This window comes from Vicia villosa, unplaced genomic scaffold (genome assembly GCF_029867415.1).
Source record: "Vicia villosa cultivar HV-30 ecotype Madison, WI unplaced genomic scaffold, Vvil1.0 ctg.000822F_1_1, whole genome shotgun sequence".
NCBI lineage: Eukaryota > Viridiplantae > Streptophyta > Magnoliopsida > Fabales > Fabaceae > Vicia > Vicia villosa.
The window spans coordinates 498384-520684 of record NW_026705361.1 but is presented as its reverse complement, the minus strand read 5'-3'; the positions used below and the strand labels follow the sequence as shown (position 1 = coordinate 520684).

At 36.6% G+C, this 22301-nt stretch overlaps 1 protein-coding gene across 1 annotated transcript; it reads left to right on the top strand.

Annotated features, from left to right (window-relative positions):
- Nucleotides 1-14709: 14709 nt before the first annotated feature.
- On the top strand, nucleotides 14710-22243 carry LOC131631428 (DNA topoisomerase 1 alpha-like). The gene is made up of 16 exons (XM_058902223.1): nucleotides 14710-14939; nucleotides 15932-17327; nucleotides 17831-18025; nucleotides 18962-19042; nucleotides 19327-19386; nucleotides 19538-19632; nucleotides 19741-19897; nucleotides 20011-20136; nucleotides 20244-20327; nucleotides 20459-20549; nucleotides 20627-20760; nucleotides 21017-21085; nucleotides 21190-21279; nucleotides 21394-21497; nucleotides 21583-21751; nucleotides 21904-22243. Exons 2-16 carry the CDS (start codon nucleotides 15975-15977, stop codon nucleotides 21970-21972), a joined length of 2877 nt encoding a protein of 958 aa, XP_058758206.1. The 5' UTR covers nucleotides 14710-14939; nucleotides 15932-15974; the 3' UTR covers nucleotides 21973-22243.
- The last annotated feature ends 58 nt before the right edge of the window (nucleotides 22244-22301 follow it).

Below are 22301 nucleotides of genomic sequence, written 5' to 3'. Positions count from 1 at the left end.
TTTCTCTAGGTGATCTTATTCCGCATTTCCGAAATACAACAAGAAATTCACATTCTTAAACAGGATACTAAGTATATTACTAAATCTTACTCTAATTTGACAGTTTTTTTGGGAAGAATTAGAGATCTGGGTGCCAATTCCTAATTGTACCTGTCAAGTTTGTTGCTCATGTGAATATATATGAGGCAATTAAAGAACATTCACACTTTAATTTATGCTATCAGATTTCCAACCGTTTTGAATGAGAATTTTGTTGTGGTCAAATCTCGGATTTTTCTCATGGATCTTTGCCAACTATGAACAAGACTTTCTCAAAGGTTCTTCAACATGAAAGCCAAGAAAACGTTTCTTCTTCTAATGAAATCACAAGCTTTAAACAATATCGTTGGATTCAAGAAATCCAATTCAAAGCCAAGCAATATCACTTTCCAGCATAACATATAAAAGTCAAAGGTTTGCATTCATTGTGTTATGACTGACCAAGTCTGCTAAAAGAAAAATTGATTTCCCCCTCATTTATGTAAAGGATCAATGGCCAAATTGTTGAAATATAAACTTGATTTGGGCCTAATTATTAGTGGTATTCTTGGGCTTAGTTATTTTGGGCTTAAGTAATTTTGGATAAAGTTTCTAGAGAATTCTTGTATTATTTGGAGAGTCTAGATATTTCTTAATATTGTAATATTCTCTAGAATACTCTTTGAATTTCTAGGATAGAGAACTCTCTAGAATTAGTGAGTCTAGAGTTCTCCTTAGAGTACTATAAATAGAGATGTAATCCTACACATTTGTATCAAGCAAAATACAAAGTTCTCTCTTCCATAAAGAATTCTCCTACCTATCAAGTTTTTATTCAAGCCTCCAATATTTCTAAACACTTGTCCTACACATAAAAACAACCTTAGTTCCAACAAAGTGGTATCAGAGCTTCAAGGTCCTCAAAAGATGGCGAATGGAGGTTTCCCTTTTCAAATTCCGATGCTCACAAAGAACAACTATGATAATTGGAGTATCAAGATGAAGGCGCTACTAGGATCTCAAGATGTGTGGGATGTCGTTGAGAAAGGCTTCAAGGAGCAAGACGAAGCCTCGTTAAGCCAAAGTGCGAAAGATACATTGAAGGAGTCAAGAAAGAGAGACAAGAAAGCTCTCTTTCTCATTTATCAATCGGTGGATGAAGATACTTTTGAGAAGATATCCAACGCAACGACGGCCAAAGAAGCATGGGACAAGCTTCAAACTTGCAACAAAGGAGTTGAGCAGGTAAAAAAGATTCGTCTTCAAACTCTTAGAGGTGATTTTGAACGTTTGTTTATGGAGGAGTCCGAGTCAATTTTTGATTATTTTTCTCGAGTATTGGCCGTAGTCAATCAACTTAAAAGAAATGGTGAAGATGTTGATGATGTGAAAGTCATGGAGAAAATACTTCGCACTTTAAATCCAAGTTTTGACTTCATTGTTACCAACATTGAAGAAAATAAGGATTTAAAGACCATGACCATTGAGCAACTCATGGGTTCCTTACAAGCATATGAAGAAAAACAAAAGAGAAAAACTAAACAAAAGGAGGCTATAGAGCAACTACTACAACTCAACATAAAGGAAGCAAACTATGTAAACTACAAGAGCCAAAGAGGACGAGGACGTGGCCAAGATCGTGGACGTGGACGCGGACGTGGAGGAGAAGGAAGAGGAGGTTATTACAACTACTCTAACAACTTCAACAATGGAGAAAGAAGTTGGAATCCACAAGCGACAAGAGGTCGTGGAAGAGGAAATTCATGGTCGAGGTACGAAAAATCACAAATCAAGTGCTTCAACTGCAACAAGATTGGTCATTATGCATCCGAGTGTAGATTCTCGAAGAAGGTTGAAGAGAAAGCTAACTTCGTAGAAGAAAAAGGTGGAGAAGAAGAAACTTTGTTACTCGCATGTCAAAACCAAGTTGAAGAGAAAAGAAACAAGTGGTACCTCGACACTGGTGCAAGCAATCACATGTGCGGCGATCGAAGCATGTTTGTAGAGATCAATGAAGCGGCAACTGGCGATGTCTCATTTGGAGATAACTCGAAGATACCGGTCAAAGGAAAAGGTAAAATTCTCATACGCTTGAAGAATGGTAGTCATCAGTTCATATCCAATGTCTACTATGTCCCTAACATGAAGAATAATATTTTGAGCTTGGGACAATTATTAGAGAAAGGCTATGACATCCACTTGAAAGAACATAGTCTTTTCTTAAGAGATTGTAGACATAACTTGATTGCTAAGGTGCCTATGTCAAAGAATAGAATGTTCCTCTTGAACATTCAAAATGATGTGGCAAAGTGTCTCAAGGCGTGCTATACCGATTCCTCGTGGCTATGGCATCTACGATTTGGGCATCTCAACTTCGATGGCCTAGAACGTTTGGCAAAGAAGGAGATGGTGAGAGGCTTGCCTAACATCAACCACCCAGACCAACTCTGCGAAGGATGTCTAATTGGGAAGCAATTCCGAAAAAGCTTTCCAAAGGAATCAACATCAAGAGCCACAAAGCCGCTAGAGCTCATACACACAGATGTTTGTGGACCAATCAAACCCAACTCATTTGGAAAGAGTAAGTACTTTCTCCTATTTATTGATGATTATTCCAGAAAAACATGGGTTTACTTCTTGAAGGAGAAGTCAGAAGTGTTTGAAAACTTTAAGAAGTTCAAAGCCCTTGTGGAGAAAGAAAGTGGTCTTTCCATTAAGGCCATGAGATCTGATCGAGGAGGAGAGTTCACTTCAAATGAGTTCAACAAATATTGTGAAGACCATGGAATACGTCGTCCTCTGACTGTGCCAAGATCGCCACAACAAAATGGAGTAGCAGAGAGAAAGAACCGAACCATACTTAACATGGTGCGAAGCATGCTCAAGAGCAAGAAGATGCCGAAGGAGTTTTGGGCCGAAGCAGTGGCATGTGCGGTATACTTGACAAATCGCTCCCCAACAAGAAGTGTGCATGAGAAGACACCACAAGAAGCATGGAGTGGAAGGAAGCCAGGGATATCTCACCTCAAAGTGTTTGGAAGTATTGCCTATACCCATGTTCCAGACGAAAGAAGAACAAAGCTCGATGATAAAAGTGAGAAATATGTGTTCGTAGGTTACGACTCAAGTTCCAAAGGATACAAGCTTTATAATCCAAGTAGTGGAAAGATCGTCATAAGTCGCGACGTGGAGTTCGATGAAGAAGATTGTTGGGATTGGAGTGTTCAAGAAGAAAGGTATGATTTTCTTCCTTACTTTGAAGAAGAAGAAGAAGAAATTGAACAACCAATGATAGAGGAACATCTTACACCACCGACCTCACCGACACCAAGGTTGGAAGAAACAAGCTCAAGTGAGAGGACACCGCGACTAAGAAGCATTGAAGAGCTTTATGAGGTAACCGAAAACCTAAACGACATTAACCTCTTTTGTCTTTTTGGTGATTGTGAGCCTCTAAGCTACCAAGAAGCGGCGGAAAACATAAAGTGGAGAGATGCCATGGACGAAGAAATCAAGTCAATCACGAAGAACGATACGTGGGAACTTACTACGCTTCCACGAGGACACAAAGCAATCGGAGTAAGATGGGTGTACAAGGCGAAGAAGAATGCAAAAGGAGACGTGGAGAGATATAAAGCAAGATTGGTGGCGAAAGGATATAGTCAAAGACAAGGAATTGACTATGATGAGGTATTTGCTCCCGTTGCTCGTCTTGAAACTATTAGACTGATCATTTCTTTGGCAGCCCAAAATAAATGGAAGATCTATCAAATGGATGTGAAGTCGGCCTTCTTGAATGGTTTCCTCGAAGAAGAAGTTTATATCGAGCAACCATTGGGTTATGAAGTAAAAGGGCAAGAAGAAAAAGTCTTGAAGTTGAAGAAGGCATTGTACGGTCTCAAGCAAGCACCAAGAGCTTGGAATGTTCGAATCGACAAGTACTTTCAAGACAAGAACTTCATCAAGTGTCCATATGAGCATGCACTTTATATCAAAGCGCAAAGTGGAGATATTTTGATTGTGTGCTTGTATGTAGATGACTTGATTTTCACAGGGAACAATCCGAGCATGTTTGAAGAGTTCAAGAAAGACATGGCAAATGAATTTGAGATGACAGATTTGGGGCTCATGGCATATTATCTTGGCATCGAAGTAAAGCAAGGAGACAAAGGAATTTTCATCACCCAAGAAGGTTATGCCAAAGAAGTACTTAAGAAATTCAAGATGGATGACGCCAATCCAGTAGGCACCCCGATGGAATGTGGAAGCAAGCTGAGCAAGCATGAAAATGGAGACATCGTGGATCCAACTCTTTACAAAAGTTTGGTTGGAAGTTTACGTTACTTGACATGTACAAGGCCGGATATTCTCTATGCCGTAGGAGTCGTAAGTCGCTACATGGAAGCTCCAACAACAACTCACTTCAAGGCGGCAAAGAGAATTCTTCGATACATCAAAGGTACAACAAACTTTGGCTTGCACTATTACTCTTCTAACAATTATGACATTGTTGGTTATAGTGATAGTGATTGGAGTGGAGACTTGGATGATAGAAAGAGCACTACTGGTTTTGTGTTCTTTATGGGAGATACTGCTTTCACTTGGATGTCAAAGAAGCAACCTATAGTCACATTATCAACTTGTGAAGCCGAGTATGTCGCTGCCACATCATGTGTTTGTCATGCAGTTTGGCTAAGGAACTTGTTGAAGGAGTTAAAGATGCCACAAAAAGATCCTATGGAAATATGTGTTGACAATAAATCAGCACTTGCTTTAGCAAAGAATCCCGTATTCCACGAAAGAAGTAAGCACATCGACACACGTTACCACTTCATAAGAGAATGCATTGAGAGAAAAGAGGTGAAGTTGAAGTATGTGATGTCTCAAGATCAAGCTGCCGACATTTTCACCAAGCCACTCAAGTTGGAAACTTTCGTGAAGCTAAGGAGTATGCTTGGAGTCACAAATCAAGTTTAAGGGGGGATGTTGAAATATAAACTTGATTTGGGCCTAATTATTAGTGGTATTCTTGGGCTTAGTTATTTTGGGCTTAAGTAATTTTGGATAAAGTTTCTAGAGAATTCTTGTATTATTTGGAGAGTCTAGATATTTCTTAATATTGTAACATTCTCTAGAATACTCTTTGAATTTCTAGGATAGAGAACTCTCTAGAATTAGTGAGTCTAGAGTTCTCCTTAGAGTACTATAAATAGAGATGTAATCCTACACATTTGTATCAAGCAAAATACAAAGTTCTCTCTTCCATAAAGAATTCTCCTACCTATCAAGTTTTTATTCAAGCCTCCAATATTTCTAAACACTTGTCCTACACATAAAAACAACCTTAGTTCCAACACAAATATGCAATTAGAAATGATGACGATGCTTCATCCTTTCAACAGAAAATGGAGAAGAGTGGTTCTTATCCAATTACTCAAGACTAATATGAGGTTTGCTCATATTCTAATCTTGGTCAGGCTTCAACACTTGCGACTTCAAATCAGGTTGACTCATGTTCTTTCATAGGTTTTTTGGCTTGTCTTCTTGACTTCAAATCAGGTTGTCTTCTTGAGGTATGTTGTAATATTAAGTTTAAGGCTAGCTTAGGGTGGTTTTTTGGCTTGTCTTATTGTTGGGTAATTTGGTTATGTAGAAACTCTATCATTTTTGAGGGGGGTAGTTTGAATCATTTTGATGGTACCGGGATGATCAAATTGTTATCTTGGGAATGGTTGGTCTTTGGAAAGAGGGGTTTACCCGATTGTGTTTGGTCGGATTGGAACACTTTTCCGGGCTGTTGTTTCGGTTAGGAGGGGTCTGTTTTTTCTTTTGTTTCCGGACTGCTGCTTCGTTTTAGGTGGGGGCTGTTTTCTTTCTCTTTTTATGGTTCTGTTATGGTTGTAATGGGTTTTGCACCTTGTGCATCTTTATTAATACATCATTTGCTTATAAAAAAAAAAGTTCTTTCATAGGTCTTTCACATGTGAATATCGATGTTAATCTGCATTCTCTTATTTACAAAAGTTGTGCTCTTGACTCTTGGAACATAGATTCGAGAGCCAGTCATATATGTTTCATAATCTCTTGGTTTCATTCTTATAATGAGTGTTAAGTTTCCTAATTGACGATTTTACTTCGCTAAGAATATTAGTATATAGTAAAGTTTTCCTCTGATTTTTCCATTATAAAAATGTCCTTTACATGCCTTTTTTTTTGTCAATTTAATTTCAATCTTAAAATTATGCTAAAATTCAAAATACAGTGCCAATTTTAATGATACTAAGGGCTTGTTTGATTTGGTCTTATAAAACTGGTTTTTAGTTCTTAAAATTTTAAAACAATATATTTATTTAGTAGCCTAATTTTACAATTTACCTGGTTGAATATTTGATCCATTTGGAAATTATTTATTTAGATTTGAAGATAAACTCGTTAAAAGTTTAGTTTTTGGAGATTTAGCTATTAAATTGTCGGTTCGGTTTGAAGGCTCAGCCCATGATTAAAATATCATATTGGTTGGTGATTATCCTGTGGAAAACATCTTCTCGATTCAAGTTCATCCCGATGTTAAAAGCTTGCTAAGGTTGGAGATCAACCTGGTATAAAGGTTCAGTCACATGTTAAAAGCGACATGATCCAGACATTATGTCAGAATCTTAAAATAGAATAATCATATAATCATCACACGACTACAGAGAACATCGAGGCGATTAAGACATTTTTCCAAGCAATAGTGGCTCTCCCCGAGGAAGGTGTGGCACGACTCTTATTATGCCAAACTTCCATGTCATATTAAACACAAAATAACAGTGTGGTTCAGGTAAATAACAATGTGTTGGTACTGTCAATAATTCTTGGCTTGATGCTTTTCTCATTATTATTTCTCGTATATATAAAGGTTACAGGGCTATATCGGTAATTACACTAAATAATTACATTTAAACTAATTCCTATTCACATCCCCCCTCAAATTGATGCTGCTTGTCAATGAGCATCAATTTGCTAACAAGAAACGGATGACGTGGACGCGGAACAGCCTTGGTAAGAATATCTGCAATCTGCAACTGAGTACTGACATGAGGAAGTGATATTATTTTGTCATCATAAGCGTCACGGATTGAGTGACAATCAACTTCAATATGTTTGGTGCGTTCGTGAAAAACAGGATTCGCAACAATTTGGATGACACTTGTATTGTCAGCATAAAGTGAAGTTGGCTCTATTTGAGGAAATCCAAGTTCAGCCAAAAGACCACGAAGCCAAATTATTTCAAAACAAGCAGCAGACATGGCACGATACTCAGATTCAGTAGAAGATTTAGAGACTCTCGCTTGTTTCTAACTTTTCCATGAGATCAATGAAGAGCCAAGAAACATGCACCAACCAGTGATAGATCGTCGAGTATCAGGGCACCCTGCCCAATCGGCATCACTATAAGCACTCAATTTAGGAAGAACTCCAGTAGGAAAGAATAAACCACGATGAGAGCTTCCCTTCAAGTAACGAATTATACGACGAATTGCTGCCAAGTGAAGGTGGCGAGAAGAGTGCATGAATTGACTTACTTGTTGAACAGCAAATGATATGTCAGGGCGAGTAATAGTCAAGTAATTAAGGCTACCCACAAGTTGACGATACAATAAGGGATCATGCAACAGATCACCATCATCACGATGATATTTAACATTAACCTCAAGAGGAGTATCCACTAGATTAGTCGATTGTAGACCAGCCATAGAAATTAAATTTGTGGCATACTTGTGTTGATGGAGGAATATGCCCTTGGATGTATAATGAACCTCAAGACCAAGAAAATAATGCAAATTACCAAGATCTTTCATATGAAACGCTGCTTATAACTACTACTGTTTAAGACTTTGAATGGAAGCATGATCAGAACCAGTAATAATCATATCATCAACATACAGAAGAAGTAGGACAATTCCAGTAGATGTTCTATGAATAAATAGAGAAGAATCGTACAGACTCTGAGTAAAGGAAAACCCAAGTAGAGTGGAGCGAAATTTTTCATACCATGCTCTAGGCGCTTGTTTCAAACCGTATAAGGAGCGTTTGAGCTTGCACACACCCCTAGATGACGGAAATAAACCTTGAGGAAGAGTCATATAAATATCTTTCGCCAGGTCACCATAAAGAAAAGCATTTTTTACATCTAATTGATGAAGAGCCCACCCGTTAGAAGTAGCTATAGAGAGTACCGTACGAACAGAAGTCATTTTGGCAACCGGTGCAAATATCTCATCATAATCAATTCCATATTCCTGCTTGTTTACTAAGGCAACCAAGCGAGCCTTGAAACGGTTGAGGGACCCATCAAAATTCAATTTCACAGAATACACTCATTTGCAACCAATGGGTTTAACATCAGGAGGACAAGAGACAATATCCCATGTGAAATTCTCTTGAAGACCTTGAAGTTCCTCATTCATTGCTTTTATCCAACGTACATCTTTAACAGCCTATGAATAGCAAGTAGGAATAGATATGCTAGAGAGTGTGACAGTCAGAGAAGTAGGTGAGGAATCATACCTGTCTGGTGAATATCTATCTGGTGCTCGAGATATTCGACTAGAACATCGTGTTTCAACCGTTACAGGATCAGGTGGTGGTTCAGCGTCGGGAAGGGGTGTGGGAACCTGCTGTTTGTGTTTTCTTACATATACATGACCTGGTTTATAGCGTTATATAGATTGAGGCATAATAGAAAACTTAGGAAGAGTAACAATATCATTCATGACAGGAGAAACACATGGAAACATAAACTGATTATCAAAAAATGTCACATTCCTAGAAATGCGAAAATGATGGTTAGTGACATCATAACACACAAATCCCTTATGAGAGTGACTATACCCCATAAACGCACATTGAACATACTGCACTCCAAGCTTATGCCTTTCAAATGGAGGTAAGTGAACAAAACAAACACATCCAAAAGTATGTAAATCATTATAATTAGGCTAAATTTTAAAAAGACGAAAAAAAGGAGAATCGAGATCAATAACCGTAGAAGAAATACGATTGATCAAGAAGACAGCTGTGGAAAGAGCCTCCTCCCAAAATTGGGGTGGTACAGAAGCTTGAAGAAGTAAAGTGTGTGTCACATCAAGCAAATGACGATTCTTGCGTTCTGCCATCCCATTTTGTTGGGGGGTATTGGGACAAGATCGTTGAGACAAAATTCCTTTTTATTGAAGAAATTCTTGAAACTCACGAGACATGTACTCACCACTAGAATCAGAGCGAAATTTTTTAACACTTTCATGAAATTGAGTTTCAAGATATGTCAGAAATTTCTTAAACAAAGGAAACACTTCAGATTTAGACCGAAGAAAATATATCCAAGTAAAACGACTATAATCATCAATAAATGTGACAAAATATTTATAGCGAGCATGAGAAACTACAGAAGACATACCCCATACATCACTATGAATCATTTCAAAACAAGAGGAAACCCGATAAGCACCCGACGGAAAAGGAAGTGTTTTACTTTTAGCTAATTTGCAAACAGAACATGAAAGAGAGGCATTAGAAACAACATTATTATTTCCCAACAAACCATTTTTAAATAAATGAGATAAAACAGCAGAGTTAGGATGACCCAATTTTCTATGCCAAGCCTCGTAAGAATTCAAGACATTATTACAAACAAGAGATAAATGACTAGAAATAAACTAAAGTGGAAACAATCTTCCCACTTTAGGCCCCTTCGCAACCACCTTCCCCGACACCTATTCCTGCACAAGGCAACCATCACGAGAAAAATTTACATTACAATTATTATCAACCAATTGACCAACAGATAATAAATTGGAAGCAAGTCCAGGTGATACAAACACATCCCGAAAATCAGAGTTGAGGTCACCAACATTAGTGATAGAGAGAGCATTACCATCCGCAATTTGAATTTTCTGATTACCATGGTAAGAATGTAAATTGTGCAAGTATTCAGAAGAGGCTGTCATGTGATTTGATGCACCAGAATCAAGAAACCACGGGCAGGAAACATTCGAAGACTTACCCTGAATTCCCAAGGTTGAAAGAGCGGAAAGTACCATATGTTGGATTATTTCAGGTTGGAGAGCACCACCATTAGATGGATTGGTGATTGATCAGTGCATTTTGATGCACGTTCTTCCATGTTTATACTCAAGCATTTCTTCCATTTGTTTTAATTATTTTATGTTTTAATATGTTTTTATAATTTATTTTATTTTTAACTTTATTTAATTTTCGCACTTTATTTTTCAGCTTTAGCAGTCTGCACGGAAACGATCATAACTAGAGATCCGGGAATCTGATCGACACGTTCTAGTAATCATTGGAAAGCTATGAGAAAGAGCTACAATTCTCGTGTTGGAGTCGAAGTCATATTCGGAACGCATATTTTCCAGAATTGCGTTTGAAGTTGCAGCAATAGTTTTTTATTTAGTTTGGGTCATTTGTATTGGGCTGGGTTATGTATTTGACCCAGTTGGGCTGTAAACCGTTTGGTTCTCTCTAGTACCTAGGTTTGGCCGTACAATTGAGAATTCACGTTTGACTATTCACGAAATAATTTTGAGTTTTTGTACGATTTTGCAATGGAGAACTAATCCAAGGGGGCAATCTACCGAATTCGAATTCCACAAAACTTTGAGGTTATTATTACTTTCAATTTAATTTAGTTCCTTTCCAATTTGTTCTATGATTTTGTTTGCTTAATTCGTTCTTATAGAATGTATTGGATTTAATTCGATTGATGTGTGTTCCTTACTTTAATTGCGTTTAAACTTAGCTTCTTCGTTTCTTCGCGCTATCAATAACCGTTTGCTTAATTCGGTGAACCGTTTGCTTAATTCGGTGATTAGGATCATAAGTCGTGTAATACTGTCGATGCTTGTTTCCTCAGTATTACAATCGAATAGGAATTGGTACCGCTTAGGAGAATTGAAATTGAAATAACCAATGATAAGTTGGAAGTAGAACCGGTAGATTAACCTGTTAAAATCACTTATTTCATAACAGCTTATTTCAATAATCACTTATTTTGACTTTTGTCAATTCGATTCTAAACCAACCAAACTCCCCTTAAATTGATTTTGTTCAGTTAATATAACACAAAAATCCTTGAGAACGATATTCGAGTCACTTGTCGCTATATTACATTTGTGAAAAACTACTCGTTTTGATCCGCACGCGATAGCGGATTAATGATGGAAGGACCAACTGCAGAGCTTGTACTAGCAGGAAATGCTTGCACCGAACGTTGTGCTGATCGTGGAGGACGGGTGGGACAATCAGAGATAATATGGCCCCGCTGCTTGCAATAATTACAAAACTTCTTACTGCAACTCTGAGCAAAATGTTCAAATTGTTTGCAAGAGAAACATTGGACATGTCGAATATCACGACCTTTACCTCTACTCTAAGGAGCATATGCAAACATAGCAGACTCAGAAATGAGAACATCATGAGACATGGATCCTTGAGTAGCAAGACGTTGTTCCTCTCTGAGAAGTTCACCAACACATGTATCTAAAGAAGGAACAGGATTCCTATTCAGCAAAGCACCTCTGACAACCTCAAATTCTGCACGAAGCTTCATGAGAAATTGATCACGCCTACTAGTATTATAGACCTCTTGGACATCCGCGAGAGAACTCTTGGGAACCTCAACATGTATAATCGCAGAGTGTTCTGTCCACAAATTCAAAAAACTAGAATAATATTCTTGAACAGACAGATTGCCTTGTTTGTAATTGGCAATGTCTAGCTCCAACTGAAAACGTTTGGCCGCATTGTCTAGATTATTGATACGCTTAGGGGTGGCAAAACGGGCCGTGGCAAGTCGGGCCGGCCCGTGCACCCGCCAAAAAATGACGGGTTGGGTTGGGATTTTAGGCCCGCCGCTCGCCAAAGCCTGCCCCGCAAAAACCCGCCGCCCGCCATACCCGCCCCGCCAACCCCGCCGCTCGCCAAAACCCGCCTCTCCTCCAAAACTCACTCTTTTTTTAGTTAATTATAGTAATTTCAATTCTTGATGGTTTATTTTATACATTTATTTATAAATATATGTAATATTTTTTTAAGTAAATTTGTTAAAAAGTTGCTTTTATAAAAAATTGTTTAAAAAAATAAGTGAAAAGTTTAATTAAAAGGTAAAAAAAACCTATTAATCTATTAAGAAAATATAAATAAAAATAGGCGGGTAAGCCCGCCGCCCGCCAACCCGCCATCTTGGCGGGGCGGACATGACTTTTATGCCCATTTTACTTGGTGGGCATGCCCGGTCCGCTCGTTTTTTGGCGGGCATAAGGCGGGGCGGGCGGGGCGGACGACCCGTTTTGCCACCCCTAGATACACTTCAAGTAGTTCCACATTTCTTGGGCAGTGGAAAAAGATCGCAAATTATTAATCATGTGAGGATCAATAGTACCGAGAATCCAAGTGATAATCTGAGCATCTTCTATTTCCCATGCATCTAAGTCATTTGTCTCTAACGGTGCCAAAGAGACATCGTCCAAGTGACTCCATAATCCTTTCCCTTTGACATACATCCGAAACTGAAATTCCCAAACAAGATAATTCTTTTCGGTAAAACGAACACAAATATGATCTATCTCTTCTTCGGAAGCCGTAATATCAGAGATGACTTAAGAGCAATTTTGTTAATGTAACAATTTTGTTAACATTAAACAAGAAACACCAACGGAACACCGAAGAAAATACTTGCCGACACCAAATCAACACCTTAATTCATGATACACGCCGACACCAAATCAAAACCCTAATTCAGAATACTTGCCGACATCAATACGGTAACACGATCAAAGCAAACACTAATTGCAAACAATGAGGAATAACAAAATTGTAACTTAGGAGCACTACCAGAAACACGATTGTAAGCACCTGAGATTAGAATCGCAATCTTGGAAGAGATTACCGAGAACCGAGATGATTTCAATTACCGAGAAACGAGATCTACCGAGACGATTTCAAGAGCTACCCAGTGGGGTGTCACTGAATAAAACCAAGATTAACCTAAAACTCACAAGTTTGATCGAAAACCTACTGATACCATGTCAATAATTTTTGGCTTGATGCTTTTCTCATTATTATTTCTCGTATATATAAAGGTTACAGGTCTATATCGGTAATTACACTAAATAATTACATTTAAACTAATTCCTATTCACAGGTACAAAATTAGTTTTACCACGGTGCAATATTTTGATTATATTTGAAGTTTTAAAACTCCATACCATTATACCGAGAACTACTATGCAAACCTCTCTAAAGTCGATAACCTATTTTTACACTATATTCACCATTCTTCTCCTCTTGCCAAACAAGCCCATCTTCCATAACCTCCTCCATCAAAGGTACTTTAAGAATAGATTCAGCCCCTACATGATCAAACAAACTATTCACCTTTTTCATATCCCATTGCTTAACATTAGGGAGCATAAGATCCTTCACATAGAGATTATGCACATTCTGATCCTGTGGACCTCTAACCCACTAATTACCTTTTTCACGAAGCCAAGGTTCATACATAACCTTAATACTATTACCATCCCCTATGCTCCACCTACTACCAGCCTTAAGCACCTCCTTCGCTTTCCACAAACTGCGCCACACAAAACTCAGATTGTTACCTACCTTAGAATCCAGATAAGATAAGCGAGGAAAATACCTAGCTTTGAAGATTCTGGCTACAAGAGAATTGGGCTTCGACAAAATACTCCATCCTTGTTTTGCTACCATAGCCATGTTAAAAGCTTTAAAGTCCCTAAATCCCATTTCTCCCTCACTCTTCAGCATAGTCAATCTATCCCAAGCCAACCACCTTATGCCCTTGTTATTATGTCCCCCACCAAAACGAGTTAAACATTTTTTCAATATCATTCTCCACTCCATCCAGAATCAAATAGACGCTCATAGTGTTATTCTTCGCTTTCTTACATTTAGCCTTCGTAAGAAATAGTATTTTCTTAAATTATATCTTACTTAAATGACCAAAACAACACACTTATGTTCCTAAATAGATAAGTGGATCAATAATTAATGTCTCTAATGTCACTAATGACATAACTTTTATTATGTCGTTTTTACATTTAATGTCACTAATGAAAATAACATTAAAAAATGACAGTGACCGTAAAAAAACTACCGCAAATGTATACGGTATTAAAATACATATTTTTTCCTTTGCAGTAATAAACAATCCACGTTAATATAAACTCAGATTTTTATAAATGCTCACCTCTCCTTACTATTTATATTCATTTAATCTCTATGCACTTATTTATTATCCTTTCCTTTCTCCTTACATTTTTCTTAATATAATTTTTATTTTATTATTTATTCTCTTAATCTACTTTAATATATTGATAAATTTAAATAATTTTTTATTAATTCTAATATATTTATAAAAAGAAAAAAATAGTGCACCGAAAGTGTAAAAATATTTTACACTATCAACCAATGACAACCATGTATTCCGTCATGTTAGATTATAAATTTTTGGCCGCCTAAAAATATTTGGTATATAAGAGCTTGAAAAATCAATAATAGGCCCATTAGTATACATGGGCTCAAATAATCAACACTAGGCCCATTGGGTAAAGTTAAAAAAAGACAAAAAAAAAAGTTAATGTTTCGAACAAGAACAAAAAACGTTGTAACTCGTAAGAAATGAAAAATATACACAATAGATGTTAGATAATCAGGTCACCGGAAACCCGAGCTCCGAATCAACCTTTCCTGCCACAACTCTTCTTCAGCTACTTTCCAACCCCTCTCCCCTTCTTCCTCCGACCACGAAATCTCAACCTCACTCAACTTCATCTCCTTTATCAACCATAGCTAACCCAAAAACCCAAGGATTCGCCCTCCATTTTCATCAATTTTCAGTTACCCCTCTTTTCCCTCTTTTTTTTTTTTTTCATCTAATTTTACAATTTATCCCCCTTTCTCCGTTACTTGTTCATATTGTAGCTGTTATCGAATTTCTATTCCTTGCACTTGTTATCTTGTTTGTGAGAATATATATGTTTTCGATCTTGTATGTTTCTGCATTTTCTTTGCTTTTTTACATGCAATTTATCTTATTCCAATGATTCACATTAGGTTTTAATTGGTATTATGGTTGAAAAGTTCGTATTTGTATTTTATGTTTAGTTGTTTGTGGAAATTTAATCTTAAGCTTCTTATTGACTTGGTTTTGTTTCAATGAAGTTATTGTGTATTGATTTCGGTGATTTGAATTTTCTATCTTCCTTTTGTGTCCGGATTTGTGTTTTCGGTTTTTCTTTAGTTTACTTATATAGATTAGTTTTGATTTTAGATTAAATAGCATGGTAAAGCTTTGTGTTCCTGGCTGATTATTATTTTATGTTGCACATTTATGTTATTTAATTTATTGCGACCGGTAGTGGGTAGTACGCTATTTGTTTAACCCTAGCATTTATGCATTTGGTAATATTATCAATCGGGGATAACGGAAAATAGTGGTTTGTTCGAATTTTGATATGCTATAGCTCTTTCGCCGCTATTTAGAAACCCTAGAATTTGATATGTTATGGTTCATATACTCTTAAGTTTGAGGCAATAATTGGTATTTGGGTGTTCGTTTTGGTTTGCGGGGCTGCATCGTCAGTATAAAGATTATAATGATTTCTTAAACTCATTTTTACATTGAAGTTTTAAGTTGACAACTCTGAATGTTTCAGAAGTTCAGATGACTTTAGAATTCAATATACACATGCATTTGTTGTCTTTGATATATAGAATTGATAACTTCTCGTTGTTGTTGTTGTTGTTAATGTTTGCTATGTGATTAGTGATTTTAGCCTAGTAACTAGTAATTGGCCTGGAACTTATAACTTCTTGCTTTTTCTCGCAGAACAAGTTGTGATGTACGTGCTATGACATTCCGTAGTTGACAAATGACTGTGGAGGCTTCTGGTAAGTTAAAGATGTCGCATGAATTTGATGATGATGATGATGGGCCGGTAGTTTTTAAGAGGAGTTCAGTGTCGAAGAGTAATCAATTGCATTCAGAAGTGAGGAAGTCAACTTCTCATAGTCATGATGGACGGCCGTATAAAAAGACCTCTGATGTGCCTTCTTCGAATGGCCAAAGTTCTAGCTCACAAAATGGTAAGGTTGTCCCATCCTCTAAGGCAATTGCCGCTGAATCTTCTGCGAGTGTAGCAAAAGCATCACCATCAATTCTCAAAACCTATGTGAGGTCCCCTTCAGCAAATAAAATTCCATCCTTTGGAAATAAAAAAGAGTCTCTTTTAGAAAAGAAAATTCCCATTCAAGCTAAAGAGGAAAAGAATTCTACCAAACATCTTAAAGAAGATAAATGTGAAGATTCTGAGGACGAGGAGGATAATATGCCATTGAGTGCTAGGATGAAGGTGAACAATGACAATGCTAAGAAAGCAACTCCTGTTGTTGTAAAGAAATCTAATGAAGTAAAGAAATCTAATGAAGACTCTGATGACGATGATATTCCCTTGTCAGCAAGGATGTCACATGATACTAGTTTGGGAAAATCTAGTTCTAATTATAATGGCGCTGATCAGAAGAAACCATTTCCAAAAGTTCTGAAAGGACATCAATATGGTTCCAGTGCTAGTATTAAACCGGAAAGACCATCTACACTGTCTGTTAAGAGACCACTAGATAAGACTGATTCCTTGCACTCTTCTGTTAAGAAGTCTAAACTCTCAGATCCTACTCCATCAATTAATGCTAAACAAACATCGGTGAAATCTGAGCTGAAGGTTGAAGATGATGATGACGATGATATTCCACTGTCAGTTAAGAGACCACTTGATAAGATTGATTCCTTGCACTTGTCTGGTAAGAAGTCAAAACTCTCAGATCCAACTCCATCAATTAATACTAAACAGACATCGTTGAAATCTGAGCCAAAGGTTGAGGATGATGATGATGATGATGATGATGATGATATTCCTCTTTCCCAAAGATTGAATAAGTTGGCCCCATCAGTGGATAAACCAACTTCCTTGAAGAAGGTGACAAGTGTCAATAAAGTCAATAAAGGTGCTGCTCCATCTTTTAAGAAAAAGCCCATTTTCAAAAAATCAGGCAACAAATCAGAACAATTCAAATCTACTAAACTTACTCCGAGCTCTGGTGATGGGCAGAAAAAATGGACTACTTTGGTTCACAATGGTATCATCTTCCCACCTCTTTACAAGCCCCATGGGATAAAGATTCTCTATAAGGGGAAGCCAGTGACTCTGACCCCTGAACAAGAGGAGGTATGAGTTTGTATGTAAATAATGCTTTCACGGTTTTGACGACTGTTTGATCTTGCTTTTTTTGTTTTGTTTTTGTTGAGAATTTCACATTGGATGTGATATGACTTGCAAAGAGTGTATATAATTGTGAGACATTTCTCAGTTTACAACTTGAATTAGGCTCTGCCAAATCTTAAGATGATATCAGATTCTATTGTAGATCCCATTGGTAACCTGTTATCGGGCTACCGGGTCACACTAAAGATATCCAGCCATGTGTGCTGAGTGTCTCACATTAGACGTGTTTTAGCTCGGAAAAAAGTTTTTACAAGGGATCAACATTTCTTATCTTACATGTCGGTTTGTGGGGTTGAGTTGGACCTTGTCTAAACTCCAATAGTTTTGTTCCTAAATTTTAGTCTTTGTTAAATTTAGGCGAGTCAAGTATTTCAATGCGAGAATTCTCACATTAGTAAGTCTTTTTCTCAGAGTTAATATAAACTTGGAATGTTATATGTATGCAGGTTGCCACATTGTTTGCGGTCATGCGGGATACAGATTACATGCAAAAAGAAAAATTCAAGGAAAATTTTTGGACTGACTGGCGAACATTGCTGGGAAAGAATCACGTGATTCAGAATTTGCAAGATTGTGACTTTACACCGATTTATGATTGGTACCAAATTGAAAAGGAGAAGAAGAAACAACTGAGTACAGAGGTAAGTTGTTTCGTTTATTCTCGTTGGAAAATGATAAAAGTGAATATCTCGAACCAAGTGCCATTTGTTTTTTAATTAGATATTATTTGTGCTTTCCAATATCACATACAGAGATTAGTTGTTTTGAGATTTAATTTCGGGTTTAGCTGGTCTGGCTCTGTATTCTCCAAATCATGGTCGTCAAGTTTGTAGATCCTATGTTAGATTGAACAGGATATTTAGGCATGTAAAACATTTGATAGGCAAAATATGAATCACAGAAAGAACCTGTCGTGTATACCCTTACACTTGATCATTTCCCTCTTCTGAAAACAACCTTTCTTGGAAGGACATGGAATGATAACCCAGAAACAGTATGAATCACAGAAAGAACCTTGAAATTGTTTTCTTTTCTTTCCATAACCCTCCAGAATAGACAAAGGGTTAAATTTTGGTAGTTTTTACCTCTGGGAGTGGGCTGGAATATTATTGAATTTGGTGTATCAGCAGGTGTCTGTATCTCACAGAGTATCAGTGAGTTTAATGTCCAAGCTTGCAACTTTTCCACTGTCCCAACAAAACGTTTTCTGAGTTATGTGTTTCAACAATCTGACTTACACTTCAGAGTTCTGACAACTATTGTCCAAATAATAAAGTATAGCATACATTGGTTCAATTTATTGATATTTTCACAATCTTTTGGTAAAAAAGTTTGAGATGAATCTCGGCTACTTTATAAAGTTTATTTGGTAAATCTCATACTCCCTTTGAAGCTTTTTGATTTGAATTGATGTGGTTTGTTCTGGATAATACAGTCAGATACATCTTTATGCATGTATGTGCCTTTTGTAAAGCTTTTCTTAGTTAGCTTGAGATGTGATCATTAGTGTCATTTATTTATTTTTGTATTTATTTATTATGCTGAGTGTTGACCTTCTTTTGTCTTCTTTTTATCAGGAGAAAAAGGCCATAAGAGAAGAGAAAATGAAACAAGAGGAGAAATACATGTGGGCTATTGTTGATGGTGTTAAAGAGAAGGTTTAATCTTCTCTCTTTCTTTCTCTTGAAAAAATCTCCTTCCCTGTATCTCTTGAAAAAATGTTGTCTGGTTTTTGCCTTAGAATTTGTACAGCTTTTGGAATAGCAAAAGTATATTATTTATCTTGAAGGGGTTATCCGTTCATAATGTTTGACTTTTTAACTTTTCTCCTGTTGACCTTTCTCTATCTAAACTTTTACTTTCAAAATGTTCTAATGAAACTTAGTTTCAATTTTTTTTCTTAGGAAGGCTTGTTATGACTAATTTTTGTTAATTCTTTTAGGTTGGCAATTTTAGAGTTGAACCTCCAGGATTGTTCCGTGGACGTGGAGAGCATCCCAAGGTTGTTATGATAATTGCTATTGTTATTGGAAATAAAAACATGTAAACAAACTTCAGATGTAATGGTTTTCATGAATTTTAGGTGCATCTTAAGAATTTTTAGAAGTATCCGACAAATTTGGCACTTAACTACTTATACTTTATGTTATTAGATGGGCAAAGTGAAAAGACGCATCACTCCAAATGATGTCGTAATCAATATAGGAAAGGATGCACCAATTCCTGAATGTCCTATTCCTGGTGAAAGGTATTATTGTTCAAAACTTCTTGGCGAACAAGTCTTAAGAGCTAATGAATACTGCAAATTGATAGTCATGTTATGTTCTAAAATCATTGATTTGTGTTCCCTTGGCAGCTGGGGGGAGATAAGACATGATAATACAGTTACTTGGTTAGCCTACTGGAATGACCCAATCAATCCAAAGTTATTCAAATATGTGTTTCTGGCAGCTAGTAGTTCTTGGAAGGGTCAAAGCGACAAGGAAAAGTATGAGAAAGCAAGGATGTTGAAGGTGCTTTCATGCTTTGTTTATCAGCTTTTACTTAATATACCTTTCACAAGATATTTTGTATGATATTTAAAAGAACCTATTTAATCATGCAATACCTTGACATCTGGATGCAGAGTTATATAGGGAACATCAGGGCTGCATATACGAAAAATTTCACAAGTACAGATATTACGAAGAAGCAAATAGCTGTTGCTACTTATTTTATTGACAAACTAGCTTTGAGGGCTGGTAATGAGAAGGTAAAAGAAATACCTCTTTCCTATTTCTTTTCACTTCCTTTATCATCTGAAAATTACCTCGGCATTTGCAAATCAAATATAGTTGCTTATCATTTACATTTCCTCAGGATGATGAACAAGAAGCTGATACAGTTGGTTGTTGTACATTAAAAGTAGAAAATGTGACTGCAGAAGGCCACAACAAGTTGAAGGTATTTGAGCTTCAATATCTAACTACCTTTGTCTGTTTTTTTTACGTTGAGGAGCATGAACAGCACTACAGTACATGTGATTTTTTCTTAAGTTTGGGGTATAATTATGTTTCCTTGCTGGACTAATGCAGTTTGACTTCCTTGGTAAAGATTCAATCAAGTATGAAAATACAGTTGAGGTGGAGCCTCCTGTTTACGATGCCATTTTGGAGTTCCAAAAAAGTGAGAAAATGGTTACACTTTTTGATATACTTCCTATAAGATGAGGTCATTAAGTATCTACTTTTTTCAATTATCAGATAAACTTCCCGGTCGTGATCTTTTCGACAAATTGGATACAAGTATCTTAAATGCTCATCTGAAGGAACTCATGCCCAACCTGACAGCAAAAGTCTTCCGTACATTCAATGCATCATTCACTTTGGATGATATGGTAAACATGCTTTGAAATTAATACCCAGAAATTCACATTGCCTTCATAAAGAGATTATTATGATCTCTTCTATACTTTGTGTACCGTCAATTAATTACTCTATCATTATGTTTGTGCGGTGTTGATACCTTTTTAAATAGCTATATTGAAATAATATCAATCTTTAAAAGATCAAATTAGAGGTTTTGTTGATTTTATTCTGCCAGGTAATTTTAGAACTTGTATGTTAAATTTTTCTTGAATTATGTGATGGCAGTTGAATAAGGAAACTAAAGATGGAGATCTTGCCGAAAAAATTGTTGTCTATCAGCATGCAAATAAACAGGTGACTTCAAAATATTCCTTTTTTGATTCCTTTGTCAATATGCACAGATTGTTATGTATTTTACTGGTTTTCTAAGTCGCATTGATGTGTCTTTTCCATAACAGGTTGCGATCATTTGTAATCATCAACGTAGTGTTTCAAAATCTCACAGTGCACAAATTTCAAAGTTAAATGAAAAGATTGATGAACTTCAGGTGACAATACTATTTAGAATTTCAAAACTTGGGTGTGGATGAATTTCTCGTTGCTTGAAAATAGAGAGCAAAGCAAGTACACATTCTCGGGGCTGACATATTTTTTAATTGTAGGCTCTTATGAAGGAGCTGAAAACCGATTTGGACAGGGCAAGAAAAGGAAAGCCGCCTCTTAAAAGTTCAGATGGAAAGAACAAAAGGAACTTGACTCCTGAAGCGTAATATACATCTTTCTCAGCATCTTTACAAGTTATAATCATTAAGTATAATTTGTTATTGTGATTTACGTAAAATAACATACAGGATAGAGAAAAAGATGGATCAAACCAGTGCAAAAATTGATAAAATGCAACGTGATATGATGACAAAAGAAGATCTAAAAACTGTGGCACTTGGCACGTCCAAGATAAACTACTTAGATCCCAGGATAACAGTTGCTTGGTGCAAGCGGCACGAGGTTCCCATTGAAAAGGTCTGGACTTCTTCGCTTATCACGATTACACTTGATTCTCGTATTTCTTCTCTTAATCAAATTTTGAAACGTACGATATTTAATGGTGAACTGATATAACTCTGATGTTTGATTTTGATTTGCTTATGACTAACATACCCTGAAATGCTCAGATTTTCAGTAAAACTCTGCTGGAAAAATTTGCTTGGGCAATGGATGTGGATCCTGACTTCAGATTCTGAGACCTATAAGATGGAGGAGGAATACAAATACAATTATGCAGGGGAAAAACATTTTTTTTTTACTTATTTCTTCTACATGAAATGAAATAATTTTTTGTTTCTGTTTTATTAAGTTCAACGGAAATTTATGTTGCGAATTCTTGATCTAATCTAATTCGGGGTGAGTTGTCCCTGTCCCCTTTGTTCATGGACTGTCAACCATTCATATTTATAAGTTAATGTGATGACCATTGTTAAATTTGGAAAATGAGATAACTTGTTTATTCATTCATTCCTGTTTATTCTATTATGTGTGATTGCTTTCCCAGTGGTTGAGTTTGGATCCTCAT